This window comes from Polypterus senegalus, chromosome 6 (assembly GCF_016835505.1).
Source record: "Polypterus senegalus isolate Bchr_013 chromosome 6, ASM1683550v1, whole genome shotgun sequence".
NCBI classification, from domain to species: Eukaryota; Metazoa; Chordata; class Cladistia; order Polypteriformes; family Polypteridae; genus Polypterus; species Polypterus senegalus.
The window spans coordinates 62,361,171-62,387,517 of record NC_053159.1 but is presented as its reverse complement, the minus strand read 5'-3'; the positions used below and the strand labels follow the sequence as shown (position 1 = coordinate 62,387,517).

The 26,347-nt window shown below is 36.4% G+C and overlaps 2 protein-coding genes across 7 annotated transcripts in view; one reads left to right on the top strand and one right to left on the bottom strand.

Moving 5' to 3' along the window:
• Positions 1-5,932, top strand: part of LOC120531075 (myo-inositol 2-dehydrogenase-like) — a 128,823-nt gene extending 122,891 nt beyond the window's left edge. Inside the window, exon 10 of the mRNA XM_039756113.1 lies at positions 5,905-5,932. Coding sequence (XP_039612047.1) covers positions 5,905-5,917 — 13 coding nt within the window. The 3' untranslated portion in view covers positions 5,918-5,932. The remainder of the gene's footprint in view (positions 1-5,904) is intronic.
• tp73 (tumor protein p73) overlaps positions 1-26,347 on the bottom strand; it is a 162,789-nt gene that overhangs the window by 80,001 nt on the left and 56,441 nt on the right. The window contains exon 1 of one of the 6 annotated variants that reach the window (XM_039756105.1): positions 21,857-22,044. The exons of 4 other annotated variants lie outside the window; for them this stretch is intronic. In XM_039756105.1, the coding sequence (XP_039612039.1) occupies positions 21,857-21,895 (39 nt within the window). In that variant the 5' untranslated portion in view covers positions 21,896-22,044. Of the gene's footprint in view, positions 1-9,222; positions 9,299-21,856; positions 22,045-26,347 lie in introns of those variants that run through there. One more of the 6 variants, XM_039756107.1, reaches the window with a different exon arrangement.

Here is a 26,347-nt window from a genome sequence, read left to right as displayed (position 1 = left end):
ACTCGTCAAAGTTGAGAGGGTGGGCTCTAACACGCCCTCTAGTTACTGATTGGTGAATCGATAGCACAAGAATTAATTAGAAAAATGCTTACTACTGCCGATGAAATGGATTCTGCCAAAGATATTACGTATTTCAGAGAGAGAATTGAAGATTTATCGGAAGAAATTACAATGTTGGCGGCCCTTTTAGACTCCGATATAGATGAAACTGTTTTTGAAATTATCGAAGAACAGGTGGAACAGACTCTACTACACTCCAGTTCAGGTGATGCAGTACCCTGCTCTGGACGTCCATCCTTTGACATTCCAGCTGAGTCAATAGAACACCTTCTGTTATGCGGTTTAAAAGTACAACAGATTGCAGATCTATATGATGTATCAGAGAAGACGATCACAAGACGAATGAGCCAGTTTGATATACGGTAAGCTGCAACGGCTGTATTAGTTTAGGTACTTTGACATGGAATGCCCAAAGCAGCTCCACCTAATATTTTGAACTGAACAACTTTACCACTGATCAGAGCTGTACAGTTGTTTGAAAAAGTAGCAGCGAATATGCAACTGACTTTCTACTCGTAAAACAAGGGTCAAATACTCAGTTCTAAAAGGGCCGCCAACATTGTAATTTCTTCCGATAAATCTTCAATTCTCTCTGAAATACGTAATATCTTCGCAGAATCCATTTAATCGGCAGTAGTAAGCATTTTTCTAATTAATTCTTGTGCTATCGATTCACCAATCAGTAACTAGAGGGCGTGTTAGAGCCCACCCTCTCAACTTTGATGAGTGAAACTGACAGTTTTATTTCAAGCCGTATTTCATGACGGTTTGCAGGAATGTTACGATAAATGAAATAAATAAATAAGCAACGAAAAACATATTTCGTGACACATTTATTTATTTATGCTCTCATTTCATGATATATTTATTTATTAAGGCTGTCATTTCATGACACATTTATTTATTTATGCTCACATTTCATAGTACTTTTATTTATTTACGCATTTATTTATTTATTTCATTTTGTCCGAAATATTCCTCCATAAATAACACTCACAAAACAATTACTGTATATTGACAATCATGTTACGTTATTTTTAAAATGTTCCCTTTTCTTTTTCATAACTTCTTTAACACACTACTTCTCCGCTGCGATACGCGGGTATATATATATGTATACTGTATATATATCCCGATCTACATACTCTCAAATAGACAAGCCACACGCCGTGGCGTAATTGTAGAGGCATCGCCTCTAGCGCCGACATCCGCGGTTTGATTCCCGAGAGGGGATGCACTGAGTTTGTATGCGTACTTCCTGATTCATTTTACCCTCGCATCTCCTTGGTTTGAGACGTATGAAAAAATATGCAGTTAACGCAGAATCATGTTACGTTATTTTTAAAATGTTTCCTTTTCTTAGCACAAGCACAGCTGAGAAGCTTTGATGCATGTACTCCATAACGCGTTAAAAAAATAACGCATTTAATCACACTTTCAATTCCAAGCAAAGGGGAACTTTTGTCAATGCATGATTTCCTGGTACATCAACAGTACCGCCGCTCCCCATACGCAGAGTACGCAGTCTCCCAGGGGGGCACCACCCCAGCTGCTCAAAAAAATCATTTTTATATATTATAATAATAAATTAATATTAATAATATACATATACAAATAAACAAAAATATAAACGTATATATATTGCATTTTATGGTGAACGCAGAGTAGGCTAAGCACATGTGATGACGCTCGCTCCCTCACCTCTGTTACGGCTGCCTATTTGGCCAAAAATGATAATAATCGAACAATATGCCTGCTCCTGGAAAGAGACATCAACAGTCCGGCGCCAAGAAATGAAAGGAAAAAAAAGTTTTTCTAAAATGAAGCTCATCAAAATGTACTTGCGCTCATCTATGGCACAAGAGCGCATGAGTGGTCTGGCAATTGTCAGCATCAACTCTGAATTAGCAAAGGCTTTATCATATGAAGAGCTCATTTACGACTTTGCCTCAAGAAAAAGCAGAAGTGTGCCTTTGTAAATTTTATACTTTGGAAAGCTCCAGCAGATGACAGTGTTGATTTTATTTCAGTTTATTATTGTTTATTTTATTTATTATAAATGTTTTATTTAAAGTGTAATTTTAGTTTGTATTTTTTGCTGTAGAGCTACAATTGTAATTTATAAATGATACAATTTATTTATGTATTTACTTTTATTTGAATAAAGTTCTATTTTGGCCCCTATAGTAGGTGTTTTTTATTATTTTATTTTTACTTCGTAATATTTGGGGAGGGGCAAAAAGTAAATTTCTGCTTAGGGCACCCATTTGGCCAGCAGCCCTGTGTGTATACATATATATATATATATATATATATATATATATATATATATATATATATATATATATATATATATATATATATATATATATATATATATATATATATATATATATATATATATATATATATATACTGCTCAAAAAATTAAAGGAACACTTTTTAATCAGAGTATAGCATCAAGTCAATAAAACTTCTGGGCTATTGATCTGGTCAGTTAAGTAGCAGAGGGAGTTATTAATCAGTTATCAGCTGCTTTGGTGTTAATGAAATGAACAACAGGGGCACTAGAGGGGCAACAATGAGACGACCCCCAAAACAGGAATGGTTTAACAGGTAGAAGCCACTGACATTTTCCCTCCTCATCTTTTTCCGAATGTTTTTTCACTAATTTTGCATTTGGCTATGGTCAGTGTCAGTACTGTAGCAGGAAGTGATACCTGGACCCTACAGAGGTGGCACAGGTAGTCCAACTTCTCCAGGATGGCACATCAATACATGCCATTGCCAGAAGGTTTGCTGTGTCTCTCAGCACACTTCAAGGGCATGGAGGAGATTCCAGGAGACAGGCAGTTACTCTAGGAGAGCTAGACAGGGCCGTAGACGGTCCTTAACCCATCAGCAGGACCGGTATCTGCTCCTTTGGGCAAGGAGAAACAGGATGAGCACTGCCAGAGCCCTACAGAATGACCTCCAGCAGGCCACTGGTGTCAATGTCTCTGACCAAACAATCAGAAACAGACTTCATGAGGATGGCCTGAGGGCCCAACATCCTCTTGTGGACCCTGTGCTCACTGCCTGACACCGTGGAGCTCGATTGGCATTTGCCATAGAATACCAGAAATGGCAGGTCCACCACTGGTGCCCTGTGCTTTTCACAAATGAGAGCAGGTTCACCCTGAGCACATGTGACAGACATGAAAGGGTCTGGAGAAGCCGTGGAGAACATTATGCTGCCTGTAACATCATTCAGCATGACCGGTTTGGTGGTGGGTCAGTGATGGTCTGGGGAGGCATATCCATGGAGGGATGCACAGACCCCTACAGGCTAGACAACGGCACCTTGACTGCCATTAGGTATTGGGATGAAATCCTAGGACCCATTGTCAGACCCTATGCTGGTGCAGTGGGTCCTGGGTTCCTCCTAGTGCACAACAATGCCCGGCCTCATGTGGTGAGAGTATGCAGCAGTTCCTGGAGGATGAAGGAATTGATACCATTGACTGGCCCCCACACTCACCTGACCTCAATCCAATAGAACACCTCTGGACATTATGTTTTGGTCTATGCGATGCTGCCAGGTAGCACCTCAGACTGTCCAGGAGCTCAGTGATGCTCTGGTCCAGATCTAAGAGGAGATCCCCCAGGACACCATCCGTCGTCTCATTAGGTTCATGCCCTAAAACATTGTCAAGCATGCATACAAACATGTGGGGGCCATTACTGCAATGAAATTTTGGCAAAATGGACCAGCCTGCCCCATCATTTTTTCACTTTGATTCGCAGGGTGTCTTTGAATTCAGCCCTCTGTGGGTTGATCATTTTCATTTCCATTAAATGATGTGGCTTCCTTTCATTCCTAACACATTACCATGCCAGTCCATATCAGTAGAGATAGCCAGCAGGATTTTTTCCCATTGAGATCTGTGTTTTCAAAGTGTTCCTTTAATTTTTATGAGCAGTGTATATATATATATATATATATATATATATATGATGTGTATATATATGTTTATATGTGTGTGTGTGTATATATATATATATATATATATATATGCAAGCAACACTCATGACAATGACAACACAATTACATTGTCAATCATGTTACGTTATTATTAAAATGTTTCCTTTTCTTTTTCATTACTTCTTTAACACACTACTTCTCCGCTGCGAAGCGCGGGTATTTTGCTAGTATATATACAGTAATCCCTCCTCGATCGCGGGGGTTGCATTCCAGAACCCCTCGCGACAGATGAAAATCCACGAAGTAGAAACCATATGTTTGTATGGTTATTTTTATATATTTTAAGCCCTTATAAGCTTTCCCACACTGTTAACATTATTAGAGCCCTCTAGACATGAAATAACACCCTTTAGTCAAAAGTTTAAACTGTGCTCCATGACAAGACAGAGATGACAGTTCTTTCTCACAATTAAAAGAATGCAAACATATCTTCCTCTTCAAAGAATGCATGTCAGAAGCAGAGAATGTCAGAGAGAGAGAGCGCCCGACAGAAAAGCAAACAATCAAAAAATCAATACGTGCTTTTGGGCTTTTAAGTATGCCGAAGAACCGCGATAAAGCGGCATTTTTTAGAGGAGCGTCCGTATCTTCTTAGCAAACAGCCTCTGTGCAAACAGCTCCTCTGCTCACACCCCCTCCATCAGGTGCAGAGAATGTCAGAGAGGGTGAGAGAGAGAGAAAAGCAAACAATCAAGCACCGCGCGGGAAGCATATATTATATCATTGAGGAGTTTTAGTTAATATGTAATACATGCTCTGATTGGGTAGCTTCTAAGCCATCCGCCAATAGCGTCCCTTGTATGAAATCAACTGGGCAAACAAACTGAGGAAGCATGTACCTTAAATTAAAAGACCCATTGTCCGCAGAAATCTGCGAACCAGCGAAAAATATATATATGTGCATAGACACTTTATGTATGTATATATGAGGTCTGACGGATGGCTGAGGCCCTTTCCCAGCTGAGACGCCGTCACCATAAAAGACAGACCGGCGGGGAGCAGATATGCACAGGGCAGTGCCTCCCCCTAAATGCTGAATAAAAGATGTGCACATTGCTAGACTTGTCCCTGATGTCTGTCTGTGTTGGGTTTGGGAGATGGTGCATCCCCTGTTAGTACAGAGGTTTATGAAAAAGTAAAAGCTATTTGAAAATTACATGTTAACTGCAAAGGATAGAAACTGATGCAATACAGCACGTTCACAATGGCTTATGGCTATGTTCGGACATAAACAGCACAGTGATCTGCCGTTAGTTTAGCTGAAGCCACGGTTAAATGAACATGGACACTCTGCTACAGGATTGCACCATTATTGAACAACACACTGTAGTGATTTTTCTTTGTGCAGTGAGAATGAAACCTCCTTAAATTCACTAGAGGATGTTGGCTCAGTATAGAAGTGAAAACTGAAAAGTTTGTGAATGGGCAGAAAGTTTAAAGTGGGAAGAACAAGTGTAATTGATGAAGCTTGATCTGGTCAATCATCAACAAACAAGCCCAAGTTAACGTAAAGAATGCTTTCATTAGTGAAGACTGACAAATTACATTGTCTGCTGTTGCTGCAGAGTTGGATATCATCTGTTGATCTGCAAATGCCATACTGCATGAAAACATGGGGTACTGTAATATTTGCACAAGATGTGTACCCAAATAGCATACTGATCTGCAAAAGCCAAAATCCTTCAGTGAATTTCAGGAATATACAATATATTGTCACACATGTGTGCTTGGGGAGCAACCTAAAGGCTTAGGTGATTTACCACTAAGACACTAGGAGGCACTGTCTAATAAAATTCTCTCTTCTCTCTTTCCCTCTGCAGAAAGGAAGATTGACAACACTCCCACTCTGACGTAACTTCTGGGGTCAGACCATCTGGACCCACCCCATCCTCCCAGAATTCCTGTTAGAGAGGACCAACGCCATCTTGCCAGCAGGACATCTTGAAAGAACCATAAAGTCAACATTTGCGTAGTAGCATGCATTTCTTTTCATGCCTTTTGCATTCTTTAATATACAGGGTTTACCTTCAAATGCCCCAGACCCTTTATCTGTACTGTTGCACAGGAAAATACAAGAAACAAGGTTATATTATCTCAAACCTAATACTACACCAAATATCACTCACATACATACCTCAAAAAGAGGTACAGAAGGACACAATACTTGATTTTTTTTTTTAATCCAAGATAATTTAACTTGGAACATAAAAATAGCCATAGCAAATAGGACCATATCATTATCATCCTTGTCAGTCTCTGGCACAATAATAATATGGATGTTTCTCATCTGCCACAGAGTTTTCTTTTTGGTTCTTCAGCTGTGCTCAAGATGCTCGAATTGGAAAAAGGTTAAAGGATGAAAGCACTCAGATGTTAAATCATGAATATTACAGCTCCTCATTTGCATCACTTCATACAAATTTATTTACCACATTTGCCTAATAGGAACTAAAACTCCATACTGTTTTTTTAACCCCAATGTAACCAGATATGCTGTCAGTTTCTATGTATATAAGATAAACCTATGTATAACATATTGAGATATAGCAAAAATTATATTGGTTATGTTTGCTTAACAAATTATAGCATAAATCACCTTGATGTACTAATCACATTTACTTATTGATTATACATCTTGCACAATGAAAACCCACATCTTGAAACACAAACAGATGCAATACTGTGAAAATGTATGTAAAACAATTATACTGTAAATTAATTGGACTTGTATGTTATCCTGAAAACATATGCCAGCCAAGTATACAACAATAATAACAATTTATTACCTGTGCACCTTTCACAGAACATACCATAACAAGGTGCTATACAAAGAAAACAAAAGAAAAAGCCATGGTAGAGTTAATAAAAATATAACAGTTGAAAATGAAAATGATCATATGCTGAATTTACAGTGCAAAAAGTACTCCACGTAGTAGAGGCTGAAAAAGCTGGACAAACAGAAGAGTGGAGAATGGGCTCCAAGAGGAATAGAAATTCCTAAGCCATATGATAATCTATACCTTAGTTATGTATGTGAATCTTTACTTTATATGTGGTCACTGACAACATGTAATGTGATATACCACTTTATTTAGCAAACAAGACCACAATGCAGTAAAATAAAACAGCAAAATTAGAGGAAGGGATTTAAAAACTGAAGAAAAATCACTGGCTACATGTGACACAGTACATAAAGAAAGTTTTTTTGCTTGAGCTTCAGACAAGGATTTGAGAAATGTCATTATCTATACGGAGAGCCAAACATAATTGGCAGTATTCATTCATTTTCTCTTTCACTCATATTGCAATCTCAACAAACCTTCAGTTATTGATTTAATTTCTTCTTAAATGTAATTTTACTGCAATCTTGTCTCTTCCTTGAATTTTTGGTACTGAAAATATTTTGCCCTGTGGACTATGATGTTTGCTGATGACATGATCTTTAGCGATAGTAGGGAGCAGGTTGAGGAGACCCTGGAGAGGTGGAGATATGCTCTAGAGAGGACAGGAATGAAGGTCAGTAGGAACAAGACAGAATACATGTCTGTAAATGAGAGGGAGGTCAGTGGAATGGTGAGGATGCAAGGAGTAGAGATGGCGAAGGTGGATGAGTTTAAATACTTGGGATCAACAGTACAGAGTATTGGGGATTGTGGAAGAGAGGTGAAAAAGAGAGTGCAGGCAGGGTGGAATGGGTGGAGAAGAGTGTCAGGAGTGATTTGTGACAGACAGATATCAGCAAGAGTGAAAGGGAAGGTCTACAAGATGGTAGTGAGACCAGCTATGTTACATGGGTTGGAGACGGTGGCACTGACCAGAAAGCAGGAGACAGAGCTGGAGGTAGCAGAGTTAAAGATGCTAAGATTTGCACTAGGTGTGACAAGGATGGATAGGATTAGAAATGAGTACATTAGAGGGTCGGCTCAGGTTGGAAGGTTGGGAGACAAAGTCAGAGAGGCAAGATTGCGTTGGTTTGGACATGTGCAGAGGAGAGATGCTGAGTATATTGGGAGAAGGATGCTAAGGATAGAGCTGCCAGGGAAGAGAAAAAGAGGAAGGCCTAATAGAAGGTTTATGGATGTGGTGAGAGAGGACATGCAGGTGATGGGTGTGACAGAACAAGATGTAGAGGACAGAAAGATATGGAAGAAGATGATCCGCTGTGGCGACCCCTAACGGGAGCAGCCAAAAGAAGAAGAAAAAGGAGAACATGTCATGATGCTAGTCAGACATTGCAAGAGATACTGTAGGATAATATGCCTCCATACTTATTTGCACACATTCAGCAGACAATCAGACTGGAATGAACACAAAGAGAATATGAACAATTAGCCAGAGGCTATGCCGCATTTATTATCACCGGCTAGAGAATACATTTACTACATTACATCCATACTAAAAGACATACCACATTGCATTCGTGTTAAAAGACACATATAAAGCTCTATCTATCTATCTATCTATCTATCTATCTATCTATCTATCTATCTATCTATCTATCTATCTATCTATCTATCTAATTAGATAACTTATTGAGACAACCACTACACTCCTTTCATCTTGGAATTCATCCCTTTTGTAAATCTTCATTGGAGGTTTAACTGTCTTGGAAATCAAATCCATGGTCAAACTACACATCATGAGAAGGGAATGTGCACCATAATGTTGCCAACGTAAAATAAAGGAGTATTTTAGAAATTAATAAGGTGAGTATTAAAATGAGATAAAATCCTATAGTGACAGTGCCACAGAGAGCAGTGCTGTTCTCAGTTTATGATACAGTGTTTCTGCCTAATCTGTGATTTACTGTACTGTATTCAGAAAATAAACTGGTATACAAAAAATTATTTTTCTATGGTTTATAACAACAGTAAAATGGTAGAATTGCTATACATCACATCCATATAGTACCTAAGGAATTTACAAACTTGGCCTGAAGCTCAATAGTTATCTGGCATAATGCAATGGCAGAAATGACCAGAGATCAGTGTAATTTACAAAATAATTTACTATAGTTACAGAGCAGCATAAATAAGAATTAAAACACATAAAATTCAGACCTAATCCACAACAAATGTAAATGTTATTTGAAGCTATATGGCTTGAGCTTGAGAATGAAAACGTTCTTCTATACTCACCCCACATGAAAGCTGTCTTTGGAATCATTTGTGGGAATTTCCAGGAAAGCAAAAAGGCGAGATGGCGACACTGTAATTCCTTCAGAATTGGGATGAAATATTTCAGGAGACTTTATTGCACATCTAACCGCATACATACACGCACACACATGTATGAATTGTTTAGCCTTGGCACATTCTAGAACAAGTTTAAACAGACCTAAAGAATCAAGAGATACTTAGCATCAGCACCAAAAACCTCCACTAAGCCCTGCACTCTAATTGCTTTTTGTCTTCTGTTTACCCTCTTGTACAAACACATACAAAGAATTGTTTTGGGTGTCTGAGATGCACTACAAGGTGGCACTGTAACAAGGGCCACCATTCTGCCTCCTGACTAAATCTAAAGAAACAGAGAGGATGATTGGCAATCAAAGCTACTTTTCTTTCAAAAACCAGAAAGGCAATAGTCTTAGCATGAATATATTTCAGCACTATAATTGGTGGTTTACATAGATAGATATTAAAGAGTTAAACCCACAAAAATGGGCACACTAACAAACTGAAGAAAGCAGGTAAACATACACAGCCACAAAAGGAGACAACAGAGTGGATTCAGAGGGTACACAGACCCCTTCACTTTAAGCGTACTTAATTGTGTCACAAATTTAATGGCGTTGTAGATTTAGTTTAAATGGATAAATCTGTCATTTTTACTCACCAATCTACACTCAATAACCCATAATGACAAAGTGAAAACATGTCTTCAGAAAGGTTTGGAGACTTATGAAAATCAAAACCTAAAATACTTCATTTAGATAAATATTGAAACACTTAAATCATTACTTTGTAGAAATCTCTTCGGCAGTAATTACAGCTTTGAGCCTTCTTGGCTAACTACAAGCTTTGCAAACCTGGATCTTGGTAGTTTATCCCATTCCTCCTAGCAGATCCATTCAAGGGCAGTCAGAGACTTGTCCTGAAGCTATTCCATTGTCTTGGCTGCATGCTGCAGATCATTGTTGTGCTGAATGGTGAACCATCACTCCAGTATGAAGTACTGTGCACTCTGGAGCAGGTTTTCTTCAAGGACCTCTCAGTATTTGGCTTTATTCATCCTTCCCTCAATTCTGACCCAGTGTCTCTGTCTCTGCCACTGAGAAGCACTCCCAATGGCATGTTTTTGCCACTATCCCACTTCACCATTGGGATGGTATTAGGCAGTTGATGACCAGTTTCTGGTCTTAGCCAGACAAACTGCTTGAGTTTCTGCCCAAAGAGTTACATTTGTGCATTATCAGACCAGAGAATCTTTGTCCTTGGGCTCTCAGATTTCTTTAAACTTTAATATACCTTTTAATCAAGAGTGGCTGCCATCTAGCCACTCTGCCAAAAATGTATGATGAAGTGCTGCTGAAATGGTCGTCCTTCCAACATGTTTTCCCACCACAGCAGAGGACTTCTGAAGCTCTGTTTGAGTGACCACTGAGTTCATGGTCACTTCTCTAACCAAAGCTTTTCTTTCCAGTTTAGTTAGTTTGACAGGACCAATTCTAGAAAGCATCCTAAACGTTCCAAATTTCTTCCATGTCAAGATTATTGAAGCCAGTTTGCTCATAGGAATGCTCAAAGCTTTAAAAATTTAGAATTAGTAGGAAATGTAAAAAAAAACTTTGCAGTAGGTTAAAGAATTGGAAAATAAGCTGCAAAGGAAAAAAACAGCCCTATAAGGCATATAAGACTAATAACTCCAATGTGATTCTTAAGGCGTATGAGAACATGAGGGCAACTATTAAGGAGGATATCAGGGAAGATAAAAGGCATTTAGTGAGGTATATAGCAGATAATGTGAAAGATGACCCAGATAGATTCTTTCAGTATTTCAGTAGTAAAAGAACAGTCAAGAAGGAGGTGAAATGCATCAGTAATAGTAAAGTCAAGCAAATTATATTATTTATCTTTCAGAAAGATTTATTTGATAAGGCGTCACATGAAAGGGTGGGCATCAAATTAAAAGAAGTGGGAGTTCATGGAGTTGTGTGCTGATGGATGCAAAATTGGTTCAGATTCAGGAAGCAGTGTGTTATGGTGTTGAGGAAACCTATCAGAATCAGAATTAGGTGATGTTAAGAGTGGTGCCCCACAGGGTTCTTTGCTAGGGCCAATGCTATGTTTAATATATATACATTATTTGGATAAGAATATAAATAACAACCTAATTACATTTGTAGAAGATACCAAAATATGTGGATTGCAGATAATCTAAAATCCACTCAATCATTACAGAGGGACTTGGGCAGCATACAGGCTTCACAGATTTGTGGCAGATTAAAAGTAACATTAGTTAATATAAAGTATTACACACATGAAGTAAACATTTTAGGTTTGTATACCATATTGGAGATCTTAAAATTCAGAAGGATTTAGGAGGGTAATGGATTCAACACTATCAACTGCCAGACCGTGTTCAGAAGCCATTAAGATGGCTAACAGAATATTATGTTATATAGCACAAGTCCAAGGAAGTTATGTTCATGCTTTATATCACACTGGGTAGACATCACCTAGAGTACTGTGTACAGTTTTAATCTCCAGGCTACAAAACAGACATAGCAGTGTTGGAAAAAGTCCACAGAAGAGAAACTAGGCTGATTTCAGAACTAGAGGGAATGAATTATAAGGAAATATAAAAGAGCTGAGCCATTTCAGTTTAAGCAATAGAAGATTAAGAGGAGACATGACTGAAGTGTTTAAAATGAGTACATCAAGAAAATGGGGACATAGTTGGAAAATTGATAAGGGTAAATTTCGCACAACCATTAGGATGTTTTTCTTTACACAAAGAACCACAGACACATGGAATAAGTTACCAAGTAGTGTAGTAGACAGAAGAACTTTAAGGACTTTCAAAACTAGACTTGATGTTATTTTACAAGAATAAAATGGATAGGACTGGTGAGCTTTGTTGGGCTGAATGGCCAGTTCTCGTCCAGATTGCTCTAAAATAGTTATACACCCTTGCCCTGATCTGTGCCTCACCATAATTTTATCACAGCTGTCAGAGAGTTCCTTGGACTTCGTGGCTTGGTTCTTGACCTGATTGATATGCAGCATGAATTGGGGGATCTTGTACTCTCAGGTGTGTGTCATTCTAAACCATGTCCAATCAATTCAGTTTTCCACAGGTGGAGTCCAATCAAGTTCTTGACACATCTCACGGGTAATTAAAGCAAACAGGATACACCTGACTACAATTTGGAGTGCCACAGCAAAGAGTTTAAATACTTACATAAAAAAGAGTTAAGTTTTTGATTTTTAATACATTTGCAGAGCTTTCTGAAAGCAGTTTTCACTTTTGTCAATATGGGTTTTAGAGTGTAGATCGAAAGGCCACAATAGTAAATTTATCCACTTAATATTAAAAACAACAAAATAAAGGATGCATAAAGTGAAAGGTCTGAGTACAAATCTACTATATTCAGCACCACTATCCCTCATACACACATAGGCAAAGAGACAGAGATATACAGTATGCAGCTGCAAAGAAATTCAATGAGTTATGCACTATCGGCACATAGGATACAGTGAAAAAAAACACTCAATATGTCAGACATAATGGTCATTCAGATAAATATTTACACACACAAAACAAGCTAATACATGTGAACATGTGGAGGCATAACAAAAGACATAAACATGTACACTTAAGAGTGGATATTAAAAATCTATATACCCTTCAGCTTTTCTATCAGATCCTTTCAATCTTTGACACAATCTTGTAACCAATAACACTTAAGTTTAAACAAATGATGATTTTTTTGTAAAGTAATTAACAAACAAACTTTTAATGTCTTTGTTGCATAAATGTGCACGTTCTTAATAATGGGTGTTGTGATTGTGTTCATATTTGACTAATTATATTCTAAATCTTGTGTTAAGACAAAAGTCACATCTCACTAAAAAACAGCTTTCAAACCTACAAAATTTGGCAAGAAGACTGATTCAGTCTCCCAAAATTGTGGGGAAAAATGATGTAGTCAGGTTAGAATGTTCTTGCTTTTATTACAAATGATAAGTTGGGGCAAAGGTAACACAACTCATCATCCAAACATCACAGTTACCTACGACAATGTCAAGCATGGTGCTGGCAACATCACGTTCAGATTTTTAGAATGGACTTAGGGCTCTGTTAAAGATAAAGGAGAAAAACCGCTACAGATAATAAGATGTTTTGGTACAAAATTTGATACACTTTACCATAAAATTAGACCAAAAGATGAATTTCATATTCGAATATAGCTTCTTCTTCCATAGTTATTCCCATTTTAATGACTAGATTTTTCCAATAGAAATTTCGCCATTATTTTTACAGCTTGGATGCCTTTCCTAATGCAAACCCTCCTCGCTTATCATTTGAATGTAACAAATATCTGAAATGCAAATACCAAAACAAAAAACAGGAGATCAATATCCTGGAATGGCCCAGTTAGTGTTTGGACCTCAGTATACGTGTTTGCCTTGAAAAGTATATGTATAGAAGATCTCCTCGCAATCTGACTGAATTTGAGCTCTTTTGCAAAAGCATTGGGTTTAAACCACACAATTCGGGTGTGCAAAGTTGATAGAAACCTATCCAAATAGGTCTTCTGTTTATTATCATATTAAAACTTGCTTTCACAAAGTATCACACAACCAACACATTTAAAATTTTTTATCTTTAATTAGTGTTTCTAAAATGATTTATTTTTAACTTAAATATTGCTGGGTTGATTATCTTAATGAAGGTGAAAAATTCTGATGTGATTTGTCTTGATTTAAATTTTTATACAAGCCTTTATATGCAGGAATGTCAATAATGAGTGTAGATACAATAATGTGTATATGCACATAAGTTTATGGGTTTATAGGATAACTATTATAATATATAGAAAGTACAGGAAAGTTCTTTCTTGCAGCTCCTAATCAACATGCAACACATCACTTCATATGAACACATACAGAGAGTATGGGTGAGATACCAAAAGAATTTCAGAAATAAACAGGATGAAACATATACATAATGATTTTCTGCATCCTTGCTTTGCCACAAAGTGACAGCTGGGATGTCGTTGAGCATACTTGTCCTGGACCATCAATATCTGCAAGGCATGTTAAAATATCCTGTGTAGCATTTGCACTGAAGTTTTAAAATCCTACACAGAGGCATTACGCTGAAACTATTTTTTCCTTTCCTGAAAACTTATAGTGTACAGTATGTGTGTAATCCACAGCCACAGAACATCTATAACCATTATGACAGTGAAGTTAAAATCCCCTTTTTGAAGTATAATCCTGCAATTCAGATTTGAGATCAAAATATCAATATGTGAAAAAAAATAAACTAATACCTTTATTTTTAGGTCCTTTATGTGCATATATTATTAAAAAATATTAAATAAAAATACTATCGTTTGAGGTTCATCCCAAATATGCATTGAGACATTTGATTGATAGGAACTTCTTATCAACCAGCTGTTTTCTCTTGCATATTTAGTCATGTGCACACAGTGCAGAGTTAGGGTCTCTGTTTACCATCAGCAGGCTTAAACTAACATAAAGACAAGGAAACTGTACATTAGAAATTCAGACAATATAGACTCCGAATGGAGAATTACTTTAGAAATACAGAAACCAGGTCTACAACATCAACAATATGAAATAACTTGAGAAGAAAGAAACCACAAATATATGTGTCAAATGGCAATGGTCAGGTCTGTTGAAGGGAACAAAAACATAAATAGAGCTGTAAAGATAAACTCTAAAACACTGTTGCTGAAATGACCAACACTACCAATGATGAAGGTATCCAAAATCTACTACTTGCACAAAATGTTAGCAGCAAGCCTACAAAGGCAAATTTTCCATAAGAACCAAAAAGCGGAAAAGCCAGATTACAACTTGATAAAAGGTAGAATGATGAGCTAGCAGAGCCTTGAAGCCAAGTACTGAAAAAAGGCTAAGACAGAACTCCACCAAAGTGGCAATGAAGTAACAATGTGAAAAAAATAAAAACTGAAAATGATCAAAGCCTACCATTTCATTAATTAAACTTTATGAAACTAATGACATGATTGCTGGTGAGACTGCCTCGCTCATTTTTAAAGATGATGTAACTGTTATAGCAAAAGAATACCTGAATTACTGTACAAAATTATACTGATTGCTTATGTGTGTAACAATGTCTGTAAATACTCCAGCTGGCATTACATTATAAAAGAATGTGATTAATGAAAACACACTACCAGTAAAACTAAAGAGTTCTTCAGAATGATCAAGTACATTTCTATATATACAGTCTTGGCCGAAATTATCTGCACCCCTGGAATTTTTCCAGAAAATACATCATTTCTCAAAGAAAATTGTTGCAATTACAAATGTTTTGGTATACAAATGTTTATTTCCTTTATGTGCATTGGAACAACACAAAAAAACAGAGAAAAAAAGCCAAATCTGACATCATGTCACACAGAACTCCAAAAATAGGCCGGAAAAATTATTGGCACCTTTTCAAAATTGTGAGTAAATCATTTTATTTTAAGCATACAGTATAATGCTCGTTTGAACTCACCTGTGACAAGAAACAGGTGCTGGCAATATAGCAATCACACCTGAAGCTAGTTAAAATGGTGAAAAGTTGACTCAACCTTTCTGATGTGTGTCTGAGTGTGCCACACTAAGCATGGAGAAGAGAAAGAAGAACACAGAATTATCTGAGGAGTTGAGAACAAAAATTGCGGAAAAATATCAACAATCTCAAGGCTATAAGTCCATCTCCAGAGATCTTCATGTTCCTTTGTTCACTGTGCGCAACATAATCAAGAAGTTCACAACACATGGCACTGTAGCTAATCTCCCTGGACGTGGACGGAAGAGAAAAATTGATAAAAGACTGCAACGAAGGATAGTGTGAATGATGGATAAACAGCCCCAATCAACTTCAAAACATATTCAAGCTGTTCTGCAAAACTCAGGGTGCAACAGTGTCAGCTTGAACTATCCAGCGACATCTAAACGAGATGAAACGCTATGGTAGGAGAGCCAGGAGGAACCCACTGCTGACACAGAAACATAAAAAAGCCAGACTGAAGTTTGCCAATATGTACTTGAGGAAGCCAAAATCCTTCTGGGCGAACGTCTTGTGAACAGATGAGACCAAGGTAGAGCTTTTTGGTAAAGCTCATCATTCTACTGTTTACAAAAAATGGAATGAGGCCTACGAAGAAAAGAACACAGTACCTACAGTCAAACATGGTGGAGGTTCTAAGATGTTTTGGGGATGTTTTGCTGCCTCTGGCACTGGATGCCTTGACTGTGTGCAAGGCAACATGAAATCTGAAGACTACCAAAAGATATTGGGGCACAATGTAAGGCCCAGTGTCAGAAAGCTGGGTCTGCGTTAGAGGTCATGGGTGTTCTAGCAGGACAATGACCCCAAACATACCTCTAAAAGTACCCAGAAATGGTTGAAGACAAAGCGCTGGAAAGTTCTGAAGTGGCCAGCAATGAGTTCGGATCTAAATCCGATTGAACACTTATGGAGGGATCTCAAAATTGCTGTTGGGAGAAGGCGCCCTTCAAATCTGAGAGACCTTGAGAAGTTTGCAAAAGAAGAGTGGTCAGAAATTCCAGTTGAGAGGTATAACAGGCTTGTTGATGGTTATAGGAAACACTTGATTTCAGTTATTTTTTCCAAAGGGCGTGCAACCAAATATTAAGTTGAGGGTGCCAATAATTTTGTCCAGCCCAGTTTTTGAGTTTTGTGTGAAATGATGTCAGATTTGGCTTTTTTAATCTGTTTTTTTGTGTTGTTCCAAAGCACATAAAGGAAATAAACATGTGTATACCAAAACATTTATAATTGTGACAATTTTCTGGGAGAAATGGTGCATTTTCTGGGAAAATTCCAGGGGTGCCGATAATTTCAGCCATGACTGTAAATACAATCAAATATACATTTTACTAAAAAATCCCAAAGCAATGAGAAAATGAAAAGGCAAAGGCTTTGCAACACACCACAAAGTAACTAGAACTTTAGTAATTTCAGTAGGTAGCAAGATTGATGCAGTTATTTATAGTACGTAAGTTAATTTGCCTCCATACTTATGCTTATCTAAGGGTGAGGGGAAAATAAAATAGTTTATTATGTAATTTTGCCTCAAACCATTCTTTCATTTCAATGCTGAACTATTGCAATATTATGAAAAAGTAGGGACTTTGATTTTACTGTCCAATTGTTTATTGATAGCACACAATGTCATCATGAAGACATACTAATGTTATGCTGAAGCTTATCCTTTTACACCTAAGTAACAAACTTGAGTGAACCTGACAGAAAATTAAAAGTTACAAAAAATTAGCAACACTGAAATGGGCTGGCATATTTTTTCCTTGCAATACTACTTAAAACATGAACCAATGTTTTTGCCATTATTTTAATAGAGAAGACTATAGAAGTGTTATTTAAAATCAAAGAAATTTTTAACAGCTATGCAATTAATCATTGAGACCAACAATAACAAGGAAAACAAGCAGTGGTCATTGGCTTAACAGGGAGGATAGCAAATTGCACCTGCCAGGCACAACTGTTATGTAATAAACAATCACTCCTCCTGGCTAGGTTTGCATCCAAAATTCTCTTTTCCAGAAATTCTCTGGCCTCGCAAGTAAAGCAACACAGAAAAATTGATCTAAGTGCTCCCTCTACTGTTAGACCCAGTGAGGAATAATCAGCCTGGTCTCCAATACTTGCAATCCAAAGAAACAAAAGCAGAATTAGCCACTACAGATAAAAAATAACAAAAAGTTTAATTTGGCTAGAGACCAACAGGATAGATTTTGTTTCACTCTTAATTAAAGAGCAACAAACCTCCCTTAAGAAACCATTATGCTTGACCATAGAAAACCTAGATCAATAGATCACACACTACTAAAACATATTTTAAATACAAATAGTTCTTGTATACACATACACAATAAACAGAACTGAATATCTATACAAATAATTCACCTGGCCAACATTCTTCAATTGCTTACGTTTTTAAAGCATTTTAATTAAAGTGAAAAAAATTGTTTTTCTGGACAATGGCACACTGGAACACACAAACACCAAGCAAATTTATTTAAGTAGTCCTAATAAAATCCCAAACACAAATTTACGTTCTGTTTTGTTAAAGAAAATTAAAAATTGTAATACTCCAGGCGGAGTCATAAATTCCAAATACAACTGGCTAAAGGTGGAACATTACTTATTATGATAATTGTCTAAAAAGTGTCATCAATAAGGCGGAGTAAAAAAATGCAAACTTATACAACCTGCTTACTTTTAAGAAAGTACAAAGAAGTACAAAAATAATGACATTTTACAATATACTGAATTAAACGTTAACATGGACAACACATCATGAATACCTTCTGACAGTGGAATTTATGACCAGTCTTAATAATAATCAAAAATGTTATATCAGCTTTACATGCACTTACTTATCTTATATTTTAATTAATTCATAAAATAACACAATTCATATTAAAATAAATATGGAAAAATCAAATATATGTATGTGCCAAGTCAATTCTGGAGAAAAACTAGTTAGTAAGCTTTATAGCATATCTAGCCTGTTAACGAATAAATACAATTGTTAGAGTGTACAAATTTATTAATAAAATTAGGGTTTCTACATTTTAATATACAGTCAAAATTGCTGCAATAAAAATAAAAAAGTTAATACAGCCACTCATTTACTGAACCTGTTTAATCCAATATTAGATTCACCTAGCAGATTAGACTATCTCGCAACACTGAGCAAAAGGTAAGAAGCAATCCTGGACAAGAATCAAGTCAATTGCCAGAAACACTCTCACATATGCACATACAAACTCACTCATTCCTTGGCGACTTAGAAGCTCTAATCACAATTTCTGAAACGCATCTTTTTAAGTATTAAGCAGATATAGAAAATTAATGATCCATCCATTCATCTCTGAATTGCCTAAAACCAATCTTTAATTTAAAGCAATACCACAAGCAATACATTACATTGTAAAATTAATACTTTGTGAAACTGTAATATCTTTGATTCATTTCAATATAATATTGTTTTATTTAAAGTTCACAGAAAATAGCTACAAAGAAAAAACTATAAGACAAACCCTGCATATACTGTACACAAAATTATTTGGAGCCTGCAATATAGTTAATTCAGCAATGCAGTTCATACATAAAGTCTATTAATTTAGAAGTCTTCTTGCAGTTACATAACTGCAAAACAGTGTATATCACATCAACTTTAAAATATTTTAATATAGTAGAACAAAAGAAAGAGATGTAGTGTTACCGATTCAAGAAATTAAACAATGAAGATTAATTTCAAATTTAACTGAAAATGACAGCTTTATAAATAATTCTGAACTAGAAGCTGGTAGATCACAGGGAACACTCACCCACAGAGTAAAACACACTCATTCTGGGCTCAAATGGAGGTGATGCCATTTCTAAAGACTTTTAAAGAACCTAATTATAAGTATATATTTTTATTATTCCATCCACTCTCAAACCTGCTTAATCCAGCTCATGGTCACAAGAGTGGCTATTAATTGTGTACTCAATTTGCTTTTTTTAATAATCTATTTAATTTCCATTCATAGGGTACACTTACTAATTTAATTAATGTATATTGGTATGGTACTGCATGTTATTTCTTATGGATTGTATTTCTGGTATAGTAACTGAAATTGCGCTATGTAAAAATAACTGAATTAATAGTTTAGCTTTACATTTATATTGGTTATGTATTAAAGAAAAGTTTTCAGTAAATAAGTGTCTATATGTATACACAAGCTTTATTTAATATAGCCACCCTCTATATTAAATATATTCTGTGACTCTTTACCATGTACACAGTATCAAATATTTACAAATTATTTTGCCTGGAGCTTTTGGATGCTAAGTGATTTACCTCAGGTCACTAGAGAGTAAATGAGAGGCAAAGATAAAATGAGAAAGTTGGGGAATAAAGTCTAATGTAAGTAAGTTATACTAATTAAGAAAACACGCTGTATGCAAAGCTCAGTTCTGCGTCTTTTGCTATTATTTACCTCAGATATCTTAGAGAGTGGTAACTATGATTTAATTTCGAGCCTACGAAAATTCATTGAGTTGGGAAGTTCTGATGTGCAAATGAATGCTATAGAATGTTATTAATGAATAAAGTCCATTAGTACAAAATAATCCATTATTAATAAATAAATGTTCATTAAAATGTTTGAACTACATACTTGTATTATTTGGAATACGTACAAAAACATGTTATCTTATTAGAATAAAAAGAATAAAATGATTAAACAAATGTAAATGATAAGCCACATTTTCAGAAATGAATATTTATTCATCTGTATTATTGTTTTATTTTATTTTTTATTTATGTATTATTTTATTTTTATTGTTTTGCAACATCATGCACTATGATGAAATGATATCTACAAATGTGCAGTTGTTATATAAAACATCTCTCTTTACACATATATTTATATTTAAAAGTTTAGCTTATATATAGAGCAAAAGTGATACCATAATTGCAAGAGCACATCAACCAAGTGAAAAACGAAGTGCAAAGAAATGTTCTTATTTATAGTGCATTCTTTTATTCTTTCGGAAAAAATATTTAGAAACTGGAATAAACACTAGATAAAAAGATTGCATTTCACTTTTTAATGGATTCAACCAAACACTTGTATCCACTCACTTCCTGAACCTATTTAATTCAATATTAGTTTCAAATGGTGTAGTAGCCTCTCCCTACAGAACTGATAGGAAGCAGTAAACAACCCAAAGGGAGGAACTTATTTATTTTTCTTCTCTTGCTCCCTTTAAGACTTTGCTATCTTTTAAGCTAGCAATCTAGCTAATAATCTAGGGATTCCTTTCTTAATAAGGTGACACAGTAACAGCAAAAGGCTCCAAACCTGATACTAGAGAGCAGGCCACTTACAAAAAGGCACCATGTACTCCTTTAACAGGGGAGAGAAGTGAAGTAACAGTAGTTTTATTACAATAGTTATTTGTTTGCTAAAGTGCTGCTTTCCTTATTTTTTTCATTTTAATGCAAAAGCTTTAGGCTGCTCCACTACTTTAGTTTAGTTGCACTACAAGTTTAGCATTGCGATATATTACAAACATGAAATAAATACTTACAAACTGTTAATGAAAAAATGTGAAATGTGTCTTCCAAACTGAAACTAGGGATAAGTATAGAGATGCCTAACACTGGTCTTTAAGTTGGAAAGTATTAAACATTAATTTCTATACTATAACAACTAAATTACCAATAATATGCCTTCTCAAATTAAAACAATTAATTATGTAGTAAGCATGCACACCTCTCCAAGAGTTCTGATCTTGACAAAACCAATAAAACTGTCTCACAAATACATAGCTTATTGTGTGCCATTTAAAGTGAAGACAAGAGAAAGTCTCAGTGAGCTTAGTGGCATAACTGTACGAGAAACTGACTGAAAAGGAAACAAAAGACAAATGGCTTAGCATCAGATATGGCTACCTACACTCCCCATGGAAATTACAGTTCTCAACTACAAGCCTAAATAGAAATTACCAGAAACCTACCGTGGAATAATGCTGCGTCTGGTCACTAATGTACAGCATTTTAATTCTCCAGCAATTTCGGTGCAATGGGGACTTGTCTTGCAAAAGGTGTCATGTGGTTTCCACCAAAACCCAAACATCTATGACAGGGTGTGGGATCGATTCACAGCTCGCAGTGCATCTCTTAAAAGCAAATTGGAAAAATAAGCCAGTCTGTGCTTGGAGGTGATGGACTGGAGAGAAGGACTTGCTCTCTTTTTTGAGTTTCCCCATCTCCCCTTGGCCCTCTCAACTGACTTGCATCTAACAACAAATCTGGCACCTCCCACTTATTTTTTTTCTCATGACTATTCATTAACCTACAAAACAAGTTCAGGCTTGCCCAGAGATGTATTGGGTTATACCAATTTGCAGAGAAGGAGAAAGGAGGGGGGGATATTGTACTTATAATCATTGGTTTTTTTTTTTAATTAAGTTACAAAGCTTTAGATAAGTTATTATTTCTCTGCCAAACCTGTAAGACCTAGGCATGCTGCATGTACATTATGCTGTGTGGTTTTAAAGGGCTTTGAATTTCATACTAATCAGAAGACAAGCTCTTGGACTACCAAAGAAAAATCACCTTAGGTGAATTAAACACTCATGATTTTGACATTACAAAGTACTCTAGCTTCCAAAAGTATTGAATTAATACCAACTTGAAGACTAATGAAAACAACTTGTATGTTTCTAATAAAAGAACTATGTTACACAACCAAAAGGACTCCATGTTTAAATCCACCTAGAGACTTGGTATGTAACTATCCTTAGTACCTCAGACAATAAAGGAATACTAAAAAAGAAAAGTTAATTACAGGTGAATATTGGTCACATTGCACTCATCTGTGCAGTTTACTTACATGTCAAGCAAAACAGGATAGAAAGTTAATGTGATCCTTCTGTTATGATAAACAACAATATTTTGACCTCTAATAAAGTCATCTATCTGCCCATTTATTATATTTTCCAAATTTGCTTATCACAAATCTGGGTTCCAAGGCTTTTCTGGAAGAACTAGGTGCAAAAATGAACCAAAACCAGATTTGGACATTAATTTATTCTGGGCCAGATAACTTAATGTCTTTGGGAATGTGGGAGAAAATCGGCAGATATAAATCTTTTGTTATGTGATCAATTTCTTTTGCTACAAAGATTAACAAGGAGGACTATAGTGTAAAATTCTGTAAAGTAAGTTTATATTAATATTATTGCAGTTTGTTTACATTTTTGATATTTTATTTTTTCATTTAAAGAACAAACATGATAACAAAACACAATTAAAAAATAACAAATACAAATACCGGTAGTACATTCCAGAGAAAATCCAATAAATTCAAAAACCAATAAACACGTTTTGCAATGATGTCAATATCTGTATTTTTTCAGTTTCGTTAAATTCTACATTGGATCAAAAATAACTATTAATTCAACAGATACAATGTAACAAATGACTAAATGTGTAGATGGAATAACCATTCCTCCATTTCTAAACCCAATTAATCCACTTCAGGTTTGTGGGGTGATTTATAACCCATTAGGATAAATTAGTATGTATGAAAAGTACAGTATGTGAGTATGCATGTATTAAAGGGGCTAATTTCTTTACATACAATATACATTAAATGTATATTTAATAGCAACCTTGTATCACACATTGTATATTACATTCTTGCAATTTCTCTTTTTAGTTGTTACTGACAGAAGAAAGCTGCCCCAGGACTCATATTGTTACTATGGTGTTTGCATGTTCTTTCTGTGTTTCTGTGGGTTTTCCCAATGTACTGTACTTCCTGGATAGGGCTCCAATCAGTCACTATACATTCATAACAAATAATGGTTTACAAGATGAAGAGAAAGTCTTAAGTGTTTATGTGTATGTCTGACTGTAGCTATTATGAGCTAGAGTATACATACTGTAGTGATATATTTTATGCTTTCAAGACAACAAAGTAAGAAGCTCTTGTGCTTCCATTATCCATCCATCCATTATCCAACCCACAATATCCTAACTACAGGGTCACAGGGGTCTGCTGGAGCCAATCCTAGCCAACACAGGGCACAAGGCAGGAAACAAACCCCGGGCAGGGCGCCAGTCCACCTCAGGGTTCACACACACACACCCACCTACACACCAAGCACATACTAGGGACAATTTAGAATCGCCAATGCACCTAACCTGCATGTCTTTAGACTGTGGGAGGAAACCCATGCAGACACGGGGCGAACATGCAAATTCCACGCCGGGAGGACCCGGGAAACGTACCCAGGTCTCCTTATTGGGAGGCAGCAGCGCTACCACTGCGCCACCATCCCGCCCGCTTCCAAAATTAATATTACTATTCAATGGTATTTTAGGAACTTCTTAGTTGAATCTCAGAAATTTACCATTAATAGTCAAACAGGAGACAATCATCAAGAATAAAAATGTCAATCAGACATCTGGTTTAATCTCCTCATGATACTGTTTCTTAAATGACTGCACTTAAAATTCAATTTTTAGCATTGTATCAGGATCAGGTAAGTACTAAAGCACATCAGTTATTTTGCCAGTACTAAATGGTGTTACCTGGAGTGTATGCACAACTGAGTATCACTTAAAAACCATAAACAAACAGAATTGTCTTACTAAGCTTAATAATTAAAGAGACAGTAACTCTACGTTTTAACGTTCCAATGAAATGGGTAATTTTTGGTCATGTCGGTATGTTTAATTTAACGCCTTATAATTAGGTTACATATGTGATTTTGTTTTCTGTTTTCACGCTATAATTAAATGTTAATATTTTATTTCAATGGTGATTTGCTTTAATCGATTATTAAAGCAAAACAGTTATTTTATTCACTAATAAGGTCAGTATATAGCTGTAATTGAACACAGTGATAAGTCATAGCAACAGACAGAAGCAGGTAGCAGCATGAGAAGTCGTTTGAGACATGTCTGCACCTGTTCTTCCTCTATCAATGATACACATCACTGGATTGCAGCATACTTACTTCAGTGTGACTCAATAAGATGCTCAGTGCACTTGTAAATGATCAGTGAGGAGTTTCTCTTTTTTGGTACTGTTAATTCATATTATGTTGATGAAGAAGTATAGAGAAGCCCAGAAGGAGTTGCACTGCGTCTTTGTGGACCTGTAGAAAGCATATGCAGGGTGCCTTGAGAGGAGTTGTGGTATTGTATGAGGAAGTTGGGAGTGGCAGAGAAGTAAGTACTGTATGTAAGAGTTGTACAGGATATGTATGAGGGAAGTGTGACAGTGGTGAGAACTGCAGTAGGAGTGACGGATGCATTCAATTTTGAGGTGGAATTACATCAGGGATCGGCTCTGAGCCCTTTCTTATTTGCAATGGTAATGGACAGGTTGACAGATGAGATTAGACAGGAGTCCCCGTGGACTATGATGTTTGCTGATGACATTGTGATCTGTAGCGAGAGTAGGAAGCAGGTCGAGGAGACCCTGGAGAGTTGGAGGTTTGCTCTGGATAGGAGAGGAATGAAGGTAAGTAGGAACAAGACAGAAGACATGTGTGAATGAGAGGGAGGTTAGAGGAATGGTGAGGATGCAGGGAGTAGAGCTGGTGAAGGTGAGTTAGTTTAAATACTTGGGATCAACAATTCAGAGTAACAGGGATTATGGAAAAGAGCTGAAAAGGAGAGTGCAGGCAGGGTGGAATGGGTGGAGAAGAGTGTCAGGAGTGATTTGTGACAGATGGGTATCAGCAAGAGTGAAAGGGAAGGTCTACAGGAGAGTAGTGATACCAGCTATGTTATATGGGTTGGAGATGGTGGCACTGACCAGAAAGCAGGAGACAGAGCTGGAGGTGGCAGAATTAAAGATGTTAAGATTTGCATTGGGTGTGACGAGGATGGACAGGATTAGAAATGAGTACATTAGAGGGTCAGCTCAGGTTGAAAGGTTGGGAGACAAGGTCAGAGAGGTGAGATTGCGTTGGTTTGGAAAATTACAGAGGAGAGATGCTGGGTATATTGGGAAAAGGATGTTAACGATAGAGCTGCCAGGAAAGAGGAAAAGAGGAAGGCCTAAGAGAAGGTTTATGAATGTGGTGAGAGAGGACATGCAGGTGGTGGGTGTAACAGAGCAAGATGCAGAAGACAGTACGATATGGAAGAAGATGATCTGTTGTGGCAACCCCTAACGGGAGCAGCCGAAGGAAGAAGAAGTTAATTCATATTATGAACTCTAGAGAAGATCATCAGACATCAACAGACTTGATGTTAATTGCTTCATTTGTGAAGATTTATAGGAATGTTTGTAGGAGACAGACCAAAAGTAATTTTGTGAATAAAGCTTATCATGCCTACTTTGGAATAAAACTTAGTGACAAGGACAAAATGCAGGCCCCTCAAAGTGTCTTCTCTATTTGTGTTGAAGAACAAAGACAATGAACAAAGGATACAAAGAAAGTGCTTGCTTAAGGTATTCTGATGATATGGAGGGATCCCAAAAA